General features: G+C 53.7%; 2 protein-coding genes and 1 pseudogene across 3 annotated transcripts; 1 reads left to right on the forward strand and 2 right to left on the reverse strand.

The window, feature by feature from the left end:
- The first annotated feature begins 206 nt into the window (after nucleotides 1–206).
- On the forward strand, nucleotides 207–10,856 carry PCBP4 (poly(rC) binding protein 4). 2 transcript variants are annotated; one of them, XM_006892262.1, is made up of 13 exons: nucleotides 207–339; nucleotides 6,992–7,136; nucleotides 7,292–7,315; nucleotides 7,406–7,438; nucleotides 7,591–7,707; nucleotides 7,923–8,054; nucleotides 8,417–8,545; nucleotides 8,789–8,863; nucleotides 9,010–9,054; nucleotides 9,125–9,188; nucleotides 9,305–9,357; nucleotides 9,449–9,618; nucleotides 9,970–10,856. In XM_006892262.1, exons 2-13 carry the CDS (start codon nucleotides 7,056–7,058, stop codon nucleotides 10,256–10,258), a joined length of 1,212 nt encoding a protein of 403 aa, XP_006892324.1. In that variant the 5' UTR covers nucleotides 207–339; nucleotides 6,992–7,055; the 3' UTR covers nucleotides 10,259–10,856. The 2 variants fall into 2 exon arrangements, with proteins under 2 accessions (XP_006892324.1, XP_006892325.1); XM_006892263.1 differs by lacking the exons at nucleotides 207–339; nucleotides 8,417–8,545 and having other exon boundaries at nucleotides 7,056–7,136; nucleotides 9,970–10,258.
- Nucleotides 10,857–11,528: 672 nt separating this feature from the next.
- Nucleotides 11,529–12,629, reverse strand: GPR62 (G protein-coupled receptor 62). The gene has a single exon (XM_006892305.1). The coding sequence runs from the start codon at nucleotides 12,627–12,629 to the stop codon at nucleotides 11,529–11,531; it is 1,101 nt and encodes a 366-aa protein (XP_006892367.1).
- Nucleotides 12,630–15,102: 2,473 nt separating this feature from the next.
- Nucleotides 15,103–16,047, reverse strand: LOC102858923 (annotated as a pseudogene).
- Between the last annotated feature and the right edge of the window lie 2,788 nt (nucleotides 16,048–18,835).

Here is an 18,835-nt window from a genome sequence, read left to right on the forward strand (position 1 = left end):
TGCATCTGATACAGGCCATGGTCTTTGCTATCACTTGTTATGCATCAGAGAGTTGGACAATGACTAAGGAGGATAGAAGGAGAATTGAATAGGGTCGCTATGAGTCGCAAGTAACTCGAAGGCACAAAACAATAACAACATACTGGGGCTGGGCCAGGCGGGCTGGGGACGGGAGGCGGGGCGCGGAGCAGGGCTCTGGGCTTCAAGCCTGTCAACCCCTTCATTGTTCGCAGCTGATGTCACTCGCAGTTGTGAGCGGCCGCCTCTCCCGGGGACAATGTGGGACTGAGCGGCCCAGCCGCCGCGCCGCCGCCGCCGCCGCAGGACAGCCCCAGCGAGGTAGGGCGCGGGCCGGGCGGGGCACGGCAGGCCGCGAAGTTTGGGGGTTCGGCCAGAGGGCGGGGAACCTGCGCTCGGGTCCACGGCCTGAGGCCCTGGGTTTGGGGGACTGGGAATACTGCATGGAACATGTTCACTGTCCCACATGGTCGAGGCCTGCGCAGGTCGGGGGCGCTGGTCCGCCAGGGAGCCCCCAGCATCGCGGAGAGGCTACCTGGACCTGAGACCCCAGGTCTGAGGCCTCCATCCCACCCCATGTTCGTGTGCGCTGGCGTACTCCTCTCTCGGAACTCCTGTCCTGGGTTCTGGGTCTTCCAGGACTCTGTCCCCATCAGCCTTTCTCTTGCAGCCCCCTGGCTTGGCTCCCACCCCTTCCCATTCTCTGCAGTTTCTTGGGGGGGAGGGGAGTGCAGGCAAAGCTCTTTAGTCCAGGGATTGTGGAAATGGCATTTACAGGCTCCGAGTAGTCTTCTGTCCCCTCTCACTCTTCATTCTCTAAGCTCTGACCTAGATCTCTGGCTGGGGTGGAATGGGGGGTCTACCACTCAGGCCTGCCTGGATCTCATATGAGCGAGCCTCCTTGCTTGGGAGAGGGAGATGCCTGCCTCCTCACTCCCCTACCCTAGGCCCGCCATCTTGAGACCTGTAGCACCCAGTGCCCCACCCAACCCCCCAGTACCGTGAAAAGTATCCCTCAAGGGGATGCACTCAGGGCCACCTACATCCCTTCTTCCCACAATGTGCACCTTTGGATTTACACTAAGCCTAGGATGACTACTTTCATGCTGGGCTATCAGGACATATGTTCCCTGAGTCCTCTTTTCCCCTACAAAGCAGTCCAGACCCTAAGAACTCCCCAAGGGGATTAAATAGCAACTCTGGCTCTTATCCTTCTCTGGGACTTCCCTCATTGTTCCACAATCAATCCCTAGGACCCTATCCTTTCCCCATCTGAAGGTCCCCCAACTCCTTCAGGCCCTAGAACCCCTTCCTTGTCCAGGACACCCCCATCCCAGCCTCCACACCCCCCCACCCCAGCCTTCATCAGCATGCAGGCTCAGGCCGCCCAAACACAAGGGGATTGTTCTCGCTGCATGCTCAGGGTGGGGGGCTGGGAACAGGCGGCCCACACACCCTGGCGGGCCCTGGCCATAGGAAAGCCAGCTTGCTATTTGCCGCACCCTGTGTCCCCAGATAAGCTCTGTTCACCCCCTCTACTCCTGTCACTGCCCCCCCACCCCATCCTCCATCACCATTCCCCGATGATGCTGACCTGAAGAAAGGGCCCTAAACTGGACGAGTGGACCCTTGAGTTTGCCCAGTTACTTCCCATGTGGCCTTACAAACAAGTCCCTTTCCTTCAGGCTTTCAGTTTCTCCTCTTGATTGGTGAACTCTTCTAGCTTTGACAAGCTGAGCCTGGCTTTGTGAGACCTGTGTTGTTCCCCTCAGCTCTTCCAGGCCCCCTTTTCAATGAGAAGACTCACTCTGCCCACCCCTTCCCCCCAAAGTCTCACAGCACAGCCTGAATCTCCCATCTTCTAGCAACATGCCCTGGGAACCCAGAGAAATGGAGGAGTAGGCACTGGGGATGCTGAAGAAACCAGGATTCTGTCCTGGCACATCTTGGTTCTTCTGCCCGTGTTACTGGCGTCAGGACATGCGTCTTCTTACCCCAACCCCCCTGATCATTTGAGTCCCATCTTTGGTCCCTGATGCCCTGAGGCTCTTGTGATCTCTATCCCTCCACTCCCTGCTTACTGAGTCTGGGTCTGTCTCAAATTTCCTGCCTCCTGGAGCTCTTGGTGAAATGGGAAAGACAGGCTCAGAAATACTCCTTTGCAACTCCTTTCAATTACAGGCGTATCTTTGGGAGAGGGGCCCCCAGGCTGAAGTGATTATATCTGATTTGGAAGGGTAGGGAAGATTCCTCTGAAGGAGGCTAATAGGTTGGAGGAGGTGGCATTTGAGAAGGATTGTGACAGGCTAGGGAGGACGAGCATTTTCATCTGGAACAGAGGCCTGGAGGTGCCCTGGAGCCTGATGTGGGTGGAGGATGGGATAGAGAAGACAGAAGAGAATTTGGCAGCGGCCAGACTGTGAAGAACTTTGAGTGCTCATCTATGGAGATTGGGCTTTACCTCTTGGGCACCAGGGAGCCATGGATAGTTGTTGAGTAGAATGACCCAGCCTCCGGCATAGTGAACGGAAGCCAGAGACCTTTCTCAATTTGGGTGAGACGGGATGGGTACCAGTGGGTGGGGCCATTCTACAAAGCTGCAGCCTTTTCCCCAGAGCCCATTCTAAGCTTGCACCTGCCTCAGTTTCCCTTGTTTGCAGAGAAACTGTAGGTACGATGAAGGTGAGATTGGCTAATAAGGGTTGTGGTGTGCTGTGCTACCCATGAGCGGGCCAGGGCTCAACTTCACATGGTGTTGAGTCTACGAGACAGACCTGGGTCAAGGAATCAGAGCTTGTGGACCCTAGGCTGCTTCTCTGCAGCCCCCTGTTCCCTGGCTCCCCAGGAACTAGCTATGACAGGCCATTTTGGGAAACTAGAGGTGGGGGGTGGCTGGGTGCCTGTGTCTGAGAACTGAGGGACAATTCTCGTGGAAGCCTTGCTAATCAGGAAGTGTAAGTACCCCCAGAGGAGGGAGCTGGGCCACTACTCAGGAGCCTTCCTTTCTGACCCCCTCAGGCCTGTGTCCACCCCACCACACCCTGTCTTCCCTGATGCCCTGAGCTATTCCCCAGCATCACTGGGTGTGGCCAGCATGGCTGCTTCTGTAATGGGAAGAGGAGATGGAGGCTGATAGATCTGGGAGCTGGGACTGTTGAGGGAAATGTTGGGAGATGAGAGGTGGGGTATGAAGCTGGAGAATGGACTCTCCTCATCTCATACCAACGCAGGTGGGCCCACAGACCCAGGCTGGGCCAGACACTCTGGCCAACAGAGCCAAGGGAATCCCCCAAGGGGCGGGCCAGTCCACTGGAGTCGCCTGGCCCCAGGAGCCCTCTCCTCCCCCAGATTGTTCTTGCTCCAGAACAAAGCCAGGATGGACACTTGATCCCTGTGTGTGTGTAGGGGGGGCTGGCTAAGCCCCTGGCCCTTTGATTGGGCAGCTGTCATGGGAGAGAGACAGCTGGGGGGAGGGGAGAGCAGGGACAGTTACCATCGCTTACACAGCTGTCACCCCCTATCCCCCCCGCCCACCCACCCCCCCACCCCGCCTTCAGCCTGAATGGCAGGAAGCCAGGGACAGGAGAGGTGGGCACTGGATGTGGGAAGGGGACCTGGGGAGAACGAGAATACACCCCAGGTCAGACACTAACTAGTCTGAGCTTGGTGTGTCCTGCCAGGGAGCCCTGCTGACTAGAGGGGGCTGGGCACCCCCAGAGGTGAGCTGGAGGTCAGTGTGGCTGCCACGTGGGTGGCCCAGCAGGGACCTAGGACCCACCGGGCTGAAGCAGCAAATAACTCCTAGAGCCCAGTGAGGGTGGACCGGGGGCAGTAATGTCTAGTGGAGCTACTTGTTCTTAGAACATGTGAGAGAATAATTTGAGGGCCTGGGTCAAGACTCTTTATTCTCTTTTAAAGACAGGAAAGACTTTAAGGGTCCCTCAAGACAGAAAGGACACAAAGGAACCAGTGTTCTTCCCTTATTCCCTGGTACAGTATAGATGGGTAAACTGAGGCCTGGTCAGATGAAGGCCCGATCAAAGTCATCCATTGAATCTGGGGTAATGGACCTAGCTGCAGACCCAGGTGTCTTTTTCTGGGCTGGGCCCCAATCTAGCCATGGCCCAGTCCTCCTTGTCCTATTTTTCCTGGAACCGCATGTCCACAAGGGTGAATTGCAGAGACAGTGTGGGAGCGATGTCATCTTTCCCACTGGCTTAGCCCCAGAAAGTCAAGGACCTTGAGGTCTATGTCACTATATAAGTCATTAGTTCTCCCCAGAGAGATTTCTATTGCATGGGCAAGGGTCTCAGGGACTATGAAACCTGGTCCCTGCCTTTGAAGACTCCACTGTCTGGGAAGAGGGCTGATGGACAGACTTACACAGGAAGAGCCTGGAAGGGGAGGCAGAGAGCCCTGCATAGAAGAAAGAACCCTGGATTCACCATGCTTCCCTCTCTGTGTGATCTTGGGCAGGCTACAAGCCCCTTCTCAGCCTCAGGTTCTCCCTTGGAGTGAATTCATCAGTTGAAATAACCAGTATGTCCAGAGCATCACTCTCTGGTCTCGACTGGGCTGAATTTGGGAGCCTTGGCCTCAGCTCGAAGGGTCTCCCAGGCTTGACTGGCCAGAGACAGAAAGCAAACGCGTCACGCCTTGATGGGGGAAGTGCAGGCAGCTAGGGGAATGTCCAGCAAGGGCAGCCAGCTTAAGGCTGGCCAGGATGTTCAGAGTACAGTCCTTGCACCCACCGCTGACCTCCTGAATGGAAGGAGGAGCAGATGCCAGTGGCTGCTCTGGGGAGCAGAATCATCACCCTCTTTGTGCAGAGGAAAAAAAAATACACGTCTCAGGCTTTCTGGGAAAGACCCAGGCTAGGAAGCCCCTTTTCTGCTCCGTGTCCAGCTCTGGCCAGCAAGGGAGGTTCAGAAGAGAAACTGAACCATGCTCCGTACCCTTGACCCGCAAGTCAGGATAGAGTGAGAGTTAAGGAGGAGGACACTGGAGGCCTCTGTGGGCTGAAAGTCCAGCACACTCGTCCATAGCCTCCACGCTGTCCTGAGCATAAAGAATTTGTGGGGACAGGGCTGGGTCTTGGGCCAGATTTGGCACCAGTTGGTCCCACCCCTGTTCTCCACAGATCCTGGTCCTCTTCATTAAGGCTGAGCCTTGGTGGGCAGAAGACAGCCGCTAAAGGAGGGATTTCCAAGCAGGATTAAGGTTCAGGATTAAGTCGGGCATGAAAAGGGGTCGGGTGGGGAGGGCTGGCGGCTGGGCTAATCCCATTGGCTAATCTCTGGCTTTGCCTTCCTCCACCCAGTTGACAGCCTTGACATTCCTGCAGCCCCCCAGGTTTCTCTTACCCATCACCCATCTGCCAGCACTGAATCCCGCATTGAGTTGGTTCCAACTCAAGGAAACACTAGAGGACAGAGTCGAACTACCTTTAAGCATTTTTTCAAGGCTGTCAGTCTTTAGGAGACCGTCATATCTCTTTCTCTCTCGGAGAGGTTGTTGTTGTTGTTAGGTGCCGCCGGGTCAAGAAAGAGTCATAGCAACCCTGTGAACAAAAGCTCTGAACCCTGTTCTATCCGGTGCTGTCCTCACACTTCCTGACACACAAGAGCCCATTGCGGCAGTCACTGCATCAATCCACCTAGTTGAGGGTCTTCCTCTCCTTCACTGACCCTTCACAGCATCATGTCCTTCTCCAAGGAGTAGCCCCTCCAGCAACATGCCCAAAGTATGTGAGGCAAAGCCTCATCGTCTTGCCTCCAAAGAGCACTCCGGCTGCACCCTCTCCAAGCTATATTTGTTCTTTTGGCCGTCCATGGGATGTTCAGTGCTTTACTCCAACATCACAGCTCAAAGGCATCGATTCTTCTGTCATGAGGGTTTAGAAGCATGACCTTGTGGTTCACAGCCAAGCACTTTAACAGTTGCGGCACCGGGAGTTTCTCCCACTCCTAGGGAAAGCAGGCCTTCCCTCTGTGTGAGAGCCCAAATGACTTGTTTCCAGTGCAGCAGAATGCACTTCAGGCTGGGAAGGGAGCAGGTCCAGACTGCCCTCACCTCCCAGTCTGGACCATTCTTCCCTGACTGGGAAGAGAGGTTGGAAATTCACCATGCAGACTTTGGGCCCCTCACATCTCGGGCCAAATGAACCCTGTGTGAGCTGTGTATAGGGAGCTTCTGCTTGAGTGATGTGGAATGGTCTCTGGACTCCTGGTCCTTTCTGGGCAGGAGCAAGAGAGTACCTGTTACAGCCCTGCCATCTTCTTGCTGTCATCCCTGCAAGATCCCCTTCACAGCTCCCCATGGCCGTTCCAGCGTCCTTTCTAGACCAAGTGCCTCTTGTTTAGAATAATTTGCTTAACCTACAAGACCCAAATGAAGGGTTCCTTGCTTTCAAAAGACTTGGAAATCTCTCTTCTGGGCTCCAACAGATCTCTTAGTTAATTTTAGTGTGTAAGGTAAAAGAAAAAGATACTCAGAAGTTGAGAACTAGAGCTTGTTGTTATGTGCCGTCGAGTCGCTTGCGACTCCTAGCGACTCTATGTACAACAGCCCTAAACCCTGCTCTATCCTGTGCCAATCGCACTGCCTCTGACACACCCATCCCGATTACCCCAGTCACTGAATCAGTCCACCTCACAGAGGGTCTTCCCCTCTTGCCCCGCCCTTCCACCCTCCCAAGCATGATGTCTTTCTCCAAGGACCTGCCCCTTTTACAAGAGCTTATCTCCTTTTAATTCTCCTATTTCTTTAGGGATAATTAGCTAATAATCCCTCCTGACAGATGGGGAAACTGAGGGCTGAGTAACACCAGGGTCACAGTTATTAAAGTCACAACAAGCACAGGATTGTTAGGGTATCAGGAAGTTGGGATGTTTGGTTAGTCAGAGTGTGGGGACCCCAGCGAAGGCTGTGCTGTGCTCCTTTCTAATCTGTCTTTCTCTGTGCCCTCCCTCAGAGCGGGCCAGGCCCCAGCGTGGACGAATTCCCTGACCTCTGCAACCCCAGCCCCGCCTAACAGGATGAGCAGCTCAGATGCGGGGCTGGAGGAGGAGCCGGAGCTCAGCATCACCCTCACGCTGCGGATGCTGATGCATGGGAAGGTGAGGGGAGGGGGCGTCACCACGGTGGGCGTGTGGGTGCAGCAGGCACAGCTGCCAGGCGAGGCAAGGTCAGCCTCTGGTGCCCTGTCCCTGATGCGGGGAGGGCAGGGCCTGGGTGTTTGTCCTCTCCGACTTCGCTCTTGTCTTTTCTGCAGGAGGTGGGCAGCATCATTGGAAAGGTAGGTGCCGGCTCTACTCTCTACATCCCCCCTAACCTGAGGCCTCATCCACTGCTCAGGCTAAGGGCAATTCTTTCTTGTCTCCTGCAGAAGGGAGAGACTGTGAAGCGGATCCGGGAGCAGGTGAGGACGGAGTTTGACCAGATATGAAGGGAAGGAGTGCTCCTGTCCCCCCGCCTCCTTCTTCTGCCAGTTCTGCGCTGTTGCCTCTGGGGCAGGCAGATAGGTCCCAGGAGAGGGGGCCTCGATGCCTACCTCTCGTCTTGTACCCTCAGAGCAGCGCCCGGATCACCATCTCCGAGGGCTCGTGCCCCGAGCGTATCACCACCATCACTGGATCCACAGCGGCCGTCTTCCATGCCGTGTCCATGATCGCCTTCAAGCTGGATGAGGTTAGTGGCCAGCCGGAGTGAGAGGCCCAGACAGTTCTTGAGACAAAAACACGACCTTGACTCCAGATAGTGAATAAGTATTGTCTGTGGGAGGGGTTCTTTGTGGAATCCCTTAGCTGGAAGGTGCTCTAGAGATGGGGGAGCAGCCAGGAGTGGGAGGGGTGTGTTCTGAAATTGTACAAGCGCACAGCCAACCCTGTGTCTCTCTGCCCCAGGACCTTTGCGGCGCCCCGGCAAACGGTGGGAACGTATCCAGGCCTCCTGTCACCCTGCGCCTTGTCATCCCCGCCAGCCAGTGCGGCTCGCTGATCGGGAAGGCTGGCACTAAGATCAAGGAGATCCGTGAGGTGAGGGAAAGGGATAGCTTCCACAGGAAGCCCCCACTCTCCAGTGGAGGAAAGGGTACTGGACTACGATTCTCCCTCCACCTGGGCCCCTTGCAAGAAGCCACAGTGGCACAATCATCAGGTGTTTGCTTGCTAACCTAGTGGTCAACAGTTCAAGCCCGTAAGAAAGGTGATCGTTGGCTCCTGTGAGTTCTCAGCCTTGGAAATCCCACAGAGGCAGTTCTCTGCCCCATAGGGTTGTTATGAGTCAGAATTGACTTGCTGGCATTGGATTTGGTTGTGTTTTGGGGTCCCTTGTAAGCTGGTTAGCCCTCCTTCAGGGCATAGAAGCATGCAGAGTGCCTTCTATTCTTTGCTCGCAGACAACGGGTGCCCAGGTTCAGGTGGCGGGAGACCTGCTCCCTAACTCCACGGAGCGTGCTGTCACTGTGTCCGGGGTGCCCGATGCCATCATCCTGTGTGTGCGCCAGATCTGTGCTGTTATCCTGGAGGTGCTGCCCTGGGGCCTGGAGGAGGGGGAGGGACTGGGCTCTGGACTTCCCTTGTTGGTCACTCAAACCCTATGCCTGTGACCCAGGTGGGAGCAAGGGAGGCCCAGTTCAGGCAGGATGGAGCTGTAGGAATTATTAACTCCAGGGGTATTTACTTGGGAGACATAGAGAGGACTTAAGGCCAGGGGTCCTTGGGGACGTTTGTGGGGCCTGGAATACAGTCTCCCTATTTGTCCCGTCTAGTCCCCACCCAAAGGAGCCACTATCCCGTATCATCCGAGCCTGTCCCTAGGTACTGTCCTTCTCTCTGCTAACCAGGTGAGTAGGGACGGGGCGGGGAGGGCAGGGATTATTGCTTGAGGAGGGGGGGGGTCTGAGAAGATGGATGAAGGAACCGGAGGAATGACTAGCCCAGCTGCCCAACTGTCATAGTAACCTCTTTGTCACGTTGCTTGTCCCCACAGGGCTTCTCTGTCCAGGGCCAGTATGGGGCTGTGACCCCAGCCGAGGTGAGTGACCCTCAGCCCAGGGCGCCCCCTTTGTGAGTCAGCCCCCTCTGACCACTGATCTTTGTTACAGGTCACCAAACTCCAGCAGCTCTCAGGGCACACGGTCCCCTTTGCCTCACCCAGTGTGGTGCCAGGTGAGCCTCTGCCACACAAGGCAGGACTGGGCAGGGCAGCACCCTGGAATAGATGGGGGTGCCAGGGAAGAGGCCCAGCCCCATGTGTAATCCCTTCCCCAACCCCACCCCTCCAGGCCTGGATCCCAGCGTGCAAACCAGCTCGCAAGAGTTCTTGGTTCCCAACGATGTGAGTAGGGAATGGGGTGGTGTGCGGGTCAGGGAGGGGGCCCCTCCAGGATCTGGGCCTTGCCCAGGGTTGAATTCCACCCTCCCCCTAGCTGATTGGCTGCGTGATCGGGCGTCAGGGCAGCAAGATCAGCGAGATCAGACAGATGTCGGGGGCACATATCAAGATTGGGAACCAAGCAGAGGGTGCTGGTGAGCGGCACGTGACCATCACCGGCTCGCCAGTTTCCATCGCCCTGGCCCAGTACCTCATCACTGCCTGGTGAGCAAGCGTGGGGGAGGGGCAGCTGACACTCGTCTGTCTGTCTGTCTGGACCTCCCGCCCACCTCCTCATGACTCATGCCCCAACATACTTCCCTCTTGTCCTCTCTCCCTGATCCTGATCTTATCTCTTTTCCTGGCGTCACTGGCCTTCCCTCACCCCTACTGCGTTTGCCTGTTCTTCCCTCCACCTTTCCCATGTTCCCCCCAAAGCATGTCCACACCATGTGACTGCCCGCCCAATTCCTCTCTCCTACCCCTCCTCTAATAATACCCCCTCTATTTGCCCTCCTTGGCACCTCTCTTACCCCCACCTTCCTCTTCCTCTCCCCACTATGTCCCTCTCTCCAGTCTAGAGACGGCCAAGTCTACCTCTGGGGGGACGCCCGGCTCAACCCCCGCAGACCTGCCCGCCCCCTTCTCGCCACCCCTGACGGCCCTCCCCACGGCTCCCCCAGGCCTGCTGGGCACACCCTATGCCATCTCCCTCTCCAACTTCATCGGCCTCAAGCCAGTCCCCTTCTTGGCTCTGCCACCTGCCTCCCCAGGACCGCCGCCTGGCCTGGCGGCCTACACTGCCAAGATGGCAGCGGCCAATGGGAGCAAGAAGGCTGAGCGGCAGAAATTCTCCCCCTACTGAGGCCGGCTGAAGCACAGGCCAGGGGCAGGCAGGACCACCAGGCAGAGGGCTTCCTTCACACCCTACCTGCCCAAGGAGACTCCAGCCAGGGGTCCCCAGTGCCTCTAAAGCCCAGACGCATGGATGCATCCTCCACCCTGGCTCAGTGTGCAGGCGTTCTTCCTGAGTAGGGGCACTCTCTGGCCTAATGTTCTGGAAGCTGCGGTGGTCCCAAGGCAAGGAACCCCACTGCCTCAGCTCTGTGCTTGGATGTAGAGAGCGGCCAGAGCCTTCTTTAATGTTCCCACCTGGGGAGTCCCCTCCCTAGGGCTTCTCAGCCTACTGCCCCACTGCAGGGATTAAGGAGGAAGGGCTAGAGGGTGCTGGGGCTGTGCTTATCTCCCCACCTCCCTACAGATTCCTGCTGCTTCCACTGACACCCTTTTGACTGGAATGGACTGGCTGGGCTTGGCAGGGGGAAACCCTACAGGGGAGGCACTGCCGGGTAGCTGGGGGGGGCAGGGGTGGTGTGGGGACAGGGGCCGAGTTCTCAGCAGCCGACACTCTGTACAGTTTTTTCAATCCCTGTTTTTGAATAAATATTCTCAGCGACCAGGAAGCTGTGAAACACTGTGGGAAAGGGTTCTGGGGTGGGTACATCTGAGGCCCCGACGACTCCCATCTGTGAATTTGCCAGTTCTCGCTGGACCTTTAGCCCCTTCCACGCACCAGTCCCAGGGCTTCTGGCCTCTTTTGATTTCATGTTGTCCAGGCTTTTGGCTCTGCTCCCAAATTGATCGGGTTGTTTCCTGGGCCTCTTAGAAGCTGATACAGGAGTTTCAGTAGCTCCGTGCAGCCTCTCCTCTGCAGAGGTCAGGGAAGTTCTCCTGCATGTTTCTCCTGGTTCCTCCTGCTGCGGCTGTAGTCCAGGCCCTGCCCTGCAAGGCCCATCCCTTTGGCTGTGAGCCCTCAGGACCCACCTCTCATCCATTGGCCTAGTCTGTGACCCTGCTCACCTCTCCTCCCTAGACCTGGGAAACTTCTGTGAGTGTCACACCACCCAAATTTAAGGCCCAGTATAGAGATGGGGAAACAAAAGCCTCAGAAAGGCCATACAGAGTCGAATCTAGAACCCAGAATTCCTGGTTCCCTGAAGCGTCAAGGCCCCACCAGGCTGCTGGCACATTTTTTTCTTTTATACCACAGCCAAAAGTCCATGCAAGACAAGTACCACCCCCTCTACAAGGGGCTGGCTGTGCTGCTCCAAGGCTGCCCTCCTTTCCAAGTCAGCTCAGGTGGCCTCTGGCATGGTCTGACTCCCATCTCTCTCCAACTCTGGGGCTTGTTCTGGGACCTCCGAAGGGCCTAGGGCGGGACACTGGGGGTGTCCCTGCAGGCGGCACAAAAGTGCTCGAGGATGCCAGGCCTGTAGTGCACAGGCCTTTGGGGGCCAGGGAACTATCCGGCGGGCGAGGCGGACCAGCGCTTGGCGCAGGGGTCGCTGGAGTAGGCCATACAGGAAGGGGTGAGTTGCAAAAGCGGAATAGGCCACCCAGGTGACCGCCGCCTCCGCTGTTGCTGCTCGCGCTGCTGGCGCCAGGCACGCGCAGCCGTAGGGCAGCCAGCAGGCTGCAAACTGGCCGAGGGCCAGCGCTGGGGCCAGGGCCGCCTTGCCCCCGGGCAGGCGAGGCCGGAGGGGCTGCAGGATGGAAAGGCGGCTGTCCAAAGAGTCCGAGCGCAGCCGGGATCCCAACGCCGGCCGCAGAGGCCGTGGGGGGCGCAGTGCGGCACGCCGGGCCACAAGAAAGATGCTGCCGTAAGCGCCAAGCAGCAGGAGGGCGGGCAGCGCGAAGGCCAGGAGCGCCCAGAGTGGCCGGAAGGGTCCGAGGCCACCGGCCAGGACCGAGCAGCGCGCCGGGGCAGGGGGTGGTGCCGGCGGCGGCCCGAGCAGCGAGAGCGCACCCAGCAGCCCCGCGGCGGCCCACACGACGGCGAGCACAAGTGCGGGCGGTGGCCTCGCGCAGGGCCGCAGCGGGTGCACGATGAGACGGTAGCGCGCCAAGCCGAGGGCGGCCACGCTGAGCGTGCAGGCCGGGAGCAGTGCAGCCGAGAGGAAGCGCGCGGCGCGGCACGGCGCGGGGCCCAGGCGCACGCGGCCCAGCCCCGGGGGTGGCGCGGCCAGCATGCCCAGGGGCATGATGGAGGCGGCAGCGAGCAGGTCCACGACGCACAGGTGTGCCAAGTAGAGCGCGTCGCACAGCCCTGGCGTGCGCAGCACCACTGCCAGCAGTGCACCGTTGCCCAGCAGCGCCGCTGTCTCCACCAAAGCCGCCAGAACCAGCCCCACTGAGCCTGCAACTTCTGGGCTGTTCAGCCCCGTGGTGTTGGCCATACAAGCATTCAGGCTTCGCCCTGTGCTGGGATGCAAAGAGTGAAATGGAGCTCTGGCCCCGGCTCTGAGATTCCAGTCATCCCTCCATCCCTCTTTCCTCTGGCCTCTCACCTTACGGGCTGGCTGCCCAGACGCTAACTCCTTCGTCTAGGCTGCTGACCTCTTGGGGGCATGGCCAGCCCCATGAAGAGATAGATGTACGACTGTCTCTCTCCCCGGCCTCAGCCCAGCACGGGTGCCTTAGTCTCTGCTGGAGATGGTACTGGCTGTCACTCTAATGTTGCCCTTTAGAGACACCCAGAGCCAGGGAGGGAGGGGCAGGGCCTGACACTGCCCCCTGGGTCCTAGTAGCTGCCAGCTGGAGGCCAGCGCCCAGAACCTCACTCTGCTGTGGAAGTGCCTTGGGGTTCCGCTTGAGGAACAGGCACAGCCTGGAGTCTAGACTGAGGAGGTTCAATTGGGCTTTAAAGGCAACCAGACTCTGCTCTGCCCTTTCGCAGGAGTGGAAAGTGATTTCCATCTGCTTTCTTCCCACAATCCTCATCAGCGAAGGCAACGCAATACCCAGTCTTTGTGTGGAGGGAAAATGTGAGGTACCAGGAGCTCAAGCAAGAAAGTCCTTAGGCACCCTGGGCTGGTATGGAAAAAAGCTGGGTGAGAAAGAGATGTGGCACATGACAAATGGGCTGGCAGGGTAGGTGCTTCAAGACGGTCTGGAATAAATGGCCTTACGAAGCAACCACTGGCTTATCCTTCTGCTTCTTCTTTGACCTGATGGCAAACAAATGTTTTCCTCGACTCCTGTTTTTCCTTCAAGCCCCACATCCAATCCATTAACATATCCAGAATCCAATCATGCTCATCACTACCTCCACCCTGGTCGCAGCTACCACCACCTCTCTCACCTGGACCATTCCCACATCTTCCTAACTGACCTCCTGGGCACTGCTCTTGCACCTCACCAGGCCATTTGCCAGTCTGCCTACCCTTCCTCAAGTATTGCTTGGTTTTTGGGGGAGCTATACTTCCCAAGCTCCTTTGCCAACTGATGCAAGAAGGGAAAAGCTAAGGTGTTTTCTTTCGTGTGTGCTTATCCTGGAGCTCAGGCTCTACCTAGCAGAAGACAGCCTTTGGACACTCCCCTCTGGTTCTGGCCTCTGCACTCGAGCCTTTGGCCATCCTAACACCATTTCCTTCTTTTATCCCTTCAGCCTAAGATCATTACTCATCTTTGAATTGCCTCATCATTACCAGCTTGATGGTTCGGTTCTTCCCTGTGCCAAACTCCTTGTGTCTTAAATGCCTACAGTTGTTGTTGAGTGCCATCAAGTCGGAACCAACCCATAGCTGACCCTCTGGCAGGTTTTAGGAGGCAGTTAATTCTAGGGAGGAGATTGCCCATCGTTCTCTCATGGAGTGTCTGGTGGCTTTCAAGACTATATCACGGGAGGGAAAGTCTTGAATACCTGCAGTAGTTTTTGTTTTACTGGTGGAATCCTAACTGATCCATCTCTTTATATAGCTGCTAAAGTGGATCCGTCTAGAATCAGACCAGATCAGGTCATGACTTGCTGTCGACCCTCAAGGAGTTTCCCAGCATCCTGTGAGCCTCTGCCTTCTCTCCATCTCACCTTCTTCCAGACACAGCAAACATCTTATTGCTCCTCTCATGTGCCAAACTGGCTCCTGTCTCAAGACTTTGCACTTGCTTGTCTCTCTGCCAAAATCCACTTCCTGAGATCTGTCCGTGCCTTGTCCTTTCATTTAATTTGCCTCTCTCCTTAAGACTGGCCTTCCCTAACCTTCTTGTCTAGAACAGTTTTCCATTGTAACTCCCCATTACTTTCATCCTTTTAGCTTGCTTAAGTTTTAGGATACTTTCCCTGATAATATTTTCATGTATGTGTGTATTTATTTAAAGCCCATTTTGCTAGGATGTGAGCTCCAGGAGATCAGGGCCCTCATCTGTGTCTTGCTTATACCTCTGTCCCCAGCACTTTCCACAGGCTCTTGGGCCTTATCAGTGCAGCTCCAGATGGTCTCCTCCGGGCTTGACTCATTTTGTGCTGGAATTTGAAGAGCCCTCATCTAATTTTTTACTATTTAGGTGAGAAAATAGGTCCAGAAAAGGAATACATTTCACCTGACACAGCTGAGTTGCCCCCTGGAACTCAGGTAACCTGTTTCTTAGACCAAAATCTAACCAAAGCCATTGCTGTTGAGTAGATTGTGATTTACAACAATCCTGTTAAAAAAAACCCCAAACAGGAATTCACTGTGGTTGGGTCAGTGCAGATTCACAGGGTCTTCCATCAGGTTTCCTTGGTGATAAAACTTTATGGGAAGAAACAACCTCTTTATTCCACTGGGCAGCTGATAGATTCAAACTGCCAACCTTTCAGTTTGCAGCCCGTGGGATAGAGTAGAACTGGCCCATAGGGTTTCCAAGTCTGTAATTTTTTTTTAATATTTTAATGGTATTGTTAATAAAGAGCTTTGGCTAATTCCGGTGAGTCTTCATCTCTTGCTGCTGACATTATCTCTGGTATTTGGATTATATGGCAAGGTTCATTTCTGTCTTTTAAGCGGTACCCATTTTCCCACTTCTTGGTAGGAAATGATGTTTTATGAATTTTGATCTTGTATGTGTCCCTTTGACTCCACACTAAGGTGCATAAGTCTCAGTTATTAATTTTCCACTAGGTATTGACTTCTAAATTAGCCTCAGCTTTCAGTGAACAACCATGAAACCCTGTATACAGATATAGGTCCAGCAGGGCAGCTGCTGCTTCCCTGATACCGTTAACTGAGTGTGCACCACTCCACCTACATACCGGTCTTTATTTCTTTTCATTTTGTCCAGAAATTCAGCATGTGAGTTTCGACGATGAAGAAACATTGGTAATTTTGTTTGTTCTGATAATTCAAATTGTTTTGCAAAATACTTGAGCTGAGTCTCTCTGGGACAAAGCTATAGTCAGTCGAAATCAAATCCACATTCCCCTCTTGCTACAACTTTCCCCTTGTTGTTTTCAGCAAGATTTAGTAACTTCTTCAGGTAAAGGTCAGAGCTGTTCTTTTCAAATCCACCATATCTTGTAGGATGACTTCCAGCTGTACTGAAAAACATTTTGTTTATGTCAAGTGCAGTGCATCTTTGCTGTCTTGTAGAACTCCCACCTGTAATCATCACCTTTTTTTTTTTTAATCATCTCCTTTTTAACACCAATCTGTACAGCTCTCTCTACTATAGTCTGTAAGTCATCTGGATGTTTTTGAACCTCTCTGTAAATTCCTCAGGACATAGAATCTGTCAAGTGATAACAATATCGACAAACTTAAATTGGCTTATGACTGTGGTCCCAGCTTCTCCCTGTCCCAAGTCTATAATCTTTCTGGAAGTGAACTGCTTCCTCATTTTCCTAAGGCCTGGCTGGTGGGCTCAGACAGCTGTCTTTTCAGTTAGCAGCTTTAACCCTTGTATCACCAAGGTCCCTCTACTTCCCAGAACTGTTGTCCAAATGGATCCCCCTGTATTTAGCCACAATCTGAATGCAGGCATTTGCCTTAGGAGGTAAAGTTGGATTGTGTGAAATATTGGTTTGGAGGAATGAGAACGGCTGACGACTCCTTCCTCTTCTCTCTGTCCAGTCAGGTCTGTTGTCTGGGGGGCAGCCTCTAAGCCACCAGACCTGGAACCAGGCCAGCAGAGCCAGGTGGGACTAGTCAGTGAAGAAGACAGGCTGGGAAAGAGGATTAGGGAGGGAAGAGAGGAATGAGAACTATGGTAGGTTGGAGAGTGTGGGTTGGAAAACACCTTCCAAAATTAATAAATAATTTGTAAATTTAATTGCATATTATGGATTAATGTCAAATAAATAAAAACACTTTGTAGTATGTTGCGTTGTTGTTTGGCGCTGTCGAGTCGTAGACAATGCATTGCTATACAGAGGTAACTCGTGGTTGCTGTGATGCTGAACACTGTGACACTGATGTGCCAATCGTGGTAATGGGCACCCATGGTGGACAGTGTTGGCTGGAGCTTCCTGACTAAATCAAGCCTGGAAGCAGGAGCGGCATCCACTTCCAAAATGGCTTGCCTCTGGAAACTCTATGTACGAACAGTGCTCAGGCTGTTCGTTCATAGGGTCGCTATGAGTTGTCTACAACTTGACGGCACCAAACAATAAACAACAACAACAACACATTTCTCAGTTCAGCTTGTGAAAAGTATTTAAAAGCAAGGACACCCAGTAGCAAGGAGTGCCCTTACTTTTGGATTCTAGAACTTGGATTTTAATCACCATTTTCTGCTCCAGAGAATTTGAGCTCCTTGGAGAAAGAGCTGTTTCCAGCTTTATGCAAGATGAGTCTGGAACATCTTGTTATGCTGGAAAGCAAAGAAATGCCAAAAAAAATTATGGGGACACTGCAGCTTGAAGGAGCTTCCACTGGCAAAATCTGGACAATCTGAGGACCAAAGAAATAGTGACAGTCATGGGTTATAACTCATTGAGTAAAACAAGAATCCATGAATCCAGACTGAAGGTAAGTAAATAAAATGGGAACATTAACTGATAAATATAAATTAAGTAATGGAGTTAGATAACCAACATTTACAACTATCTTGACAAAAATTGATTCAGGTCATTGATTTAATGTAAAAATCATCAATGCTTGTTAAAGCTAATAGATGAAGGTTTGATGAGGAATGAGGCCCTTACACTCTCAAAATATTTCCCTACAGACTGCTGATTAATTACAAGGGAGAGAAAATGGTCACTTTATGGTAGAGTAACCTGGTAGATACCAAACCAATGAAGTGATCAGAGTTAATAAATCTTTCCAAGGGAGAGGTGCCTTCTTCCTAACAACACTCTTCCAAACATGATGTCTCTCTCCAAGGACCAGTCCCTCCTTGCAACATGCCCAAAGTATGTCAGACAAAGCTTCAGAATCCTTGACTCCAAGGAGCATTCTGGCTTCACCCTCTCCAGGACAAACCTGTTTGTTCTCCTAGCAGTCCATGGTATATTCAACACTCTTCTCCAGCACCACAACTCAAAGGCATCAATTCTCTATCACCCCTATTCACTGTCCAACTCTCTGACGCAGAGCATGTAATTGCAAAGACTATAGCCTGGATCAGGCGCACCTTAGTCTCTAGTTTGAGGTTGTTGCTCTTCAGTACTCTTGAGAGGTCCCTCACAGCTGACTTTCCCAATGCAATTCATCTGATTTCCTGGCTGCTGTTACCAAGAGTGTTGTCTGTGGAACCAAGTAAACTAAAAATGTTAACTATCTCAATCTCTTCGCCATCCATACTGATGCTGCCAATTGGAACAATATGTCAAGGAACACCTTTTCTCTGGTATTCCTGCCTCAGTTGTAATTCTGTGATCTAGTCATGAGTAGGTATCAGACAAACCCAACTGAAGAGACAATCTAGAAAACAAGTGGCCTGTATTCTTTAAATGTCAAGGATGTGCAAGAAGAGAAAGAGCAAGAAAAGAAAGAGGCTGAGGAATGTTCTAGATTTAAGGAGACCCAAGAGACAGGACTAAAGAGAAAGGAGTGTGTGACTTTGGACCTGCCCTCCTCCCTGGGGACAGGGTCATCTGGGTGATAACCAGCATTCCTGCTGACCCCTCCTCATAGAACTCCCAAGAGCTCGGGCGGCCTAGTGGGTAGGGAGTTATGCTGCTGACCCCAAGGTGTATAGTTGGGATCCACTAGCTAGTTACTCCATGAGAAAGATGGACAGTCTCCTCTGTGTGTTTTAAAGCCTCTGAAGACCCACTGGAGAGTCAGGTGTAAGTCATTTCCAACTTGACCCCAGTGCGTGAGTGAGTGACAGAGAAGTCCTGCACTGTCTCCTTTCATGACTGAAGAGACTGGAACTTGTGCCCTTTTGGGGGGGGGGTGTCTATCCTCAGCCTGCTCACAACACTATGATACTAGGCAGGTGGATATTTGTGTCAGGAGGTGAGGATGGCCTGATTCGCTTGCAAAGTCTGGGCTAAAGGAGTGTCTCTCACAGAAAGTCACCCACTGAGAAACCAAGAGAAGATGTGAGTCAGCGGGAGATACCCAAATGAACAGTACTCCTGGGTGGGTGGTAAGGGCACCCCTGAAGCCTCAGTTCTAGAGAAAGTGGGACTTGATAGTGATGGGTGTGGACAAGGCAGGGTGGGTGAGGAGGGTGG

This window comes from Elephantulus edwardii, unplaced genomic scaffold, assembly GCF_000299155.1.
Source record: "Elephantulus edwardii isolate Elephantulus edwardi_28Jun2011 unplaced genomic scaffold, EleEdw1.0 scaffold00113, whole genome shotgun sequence".
Classification (NCBI taxonomy): Eukaryota; Metazoa; Chordata; class Mammalia; order Macroscelidea; family Macroscelididae; genus Elephantulus; species Elephantulus edwardii.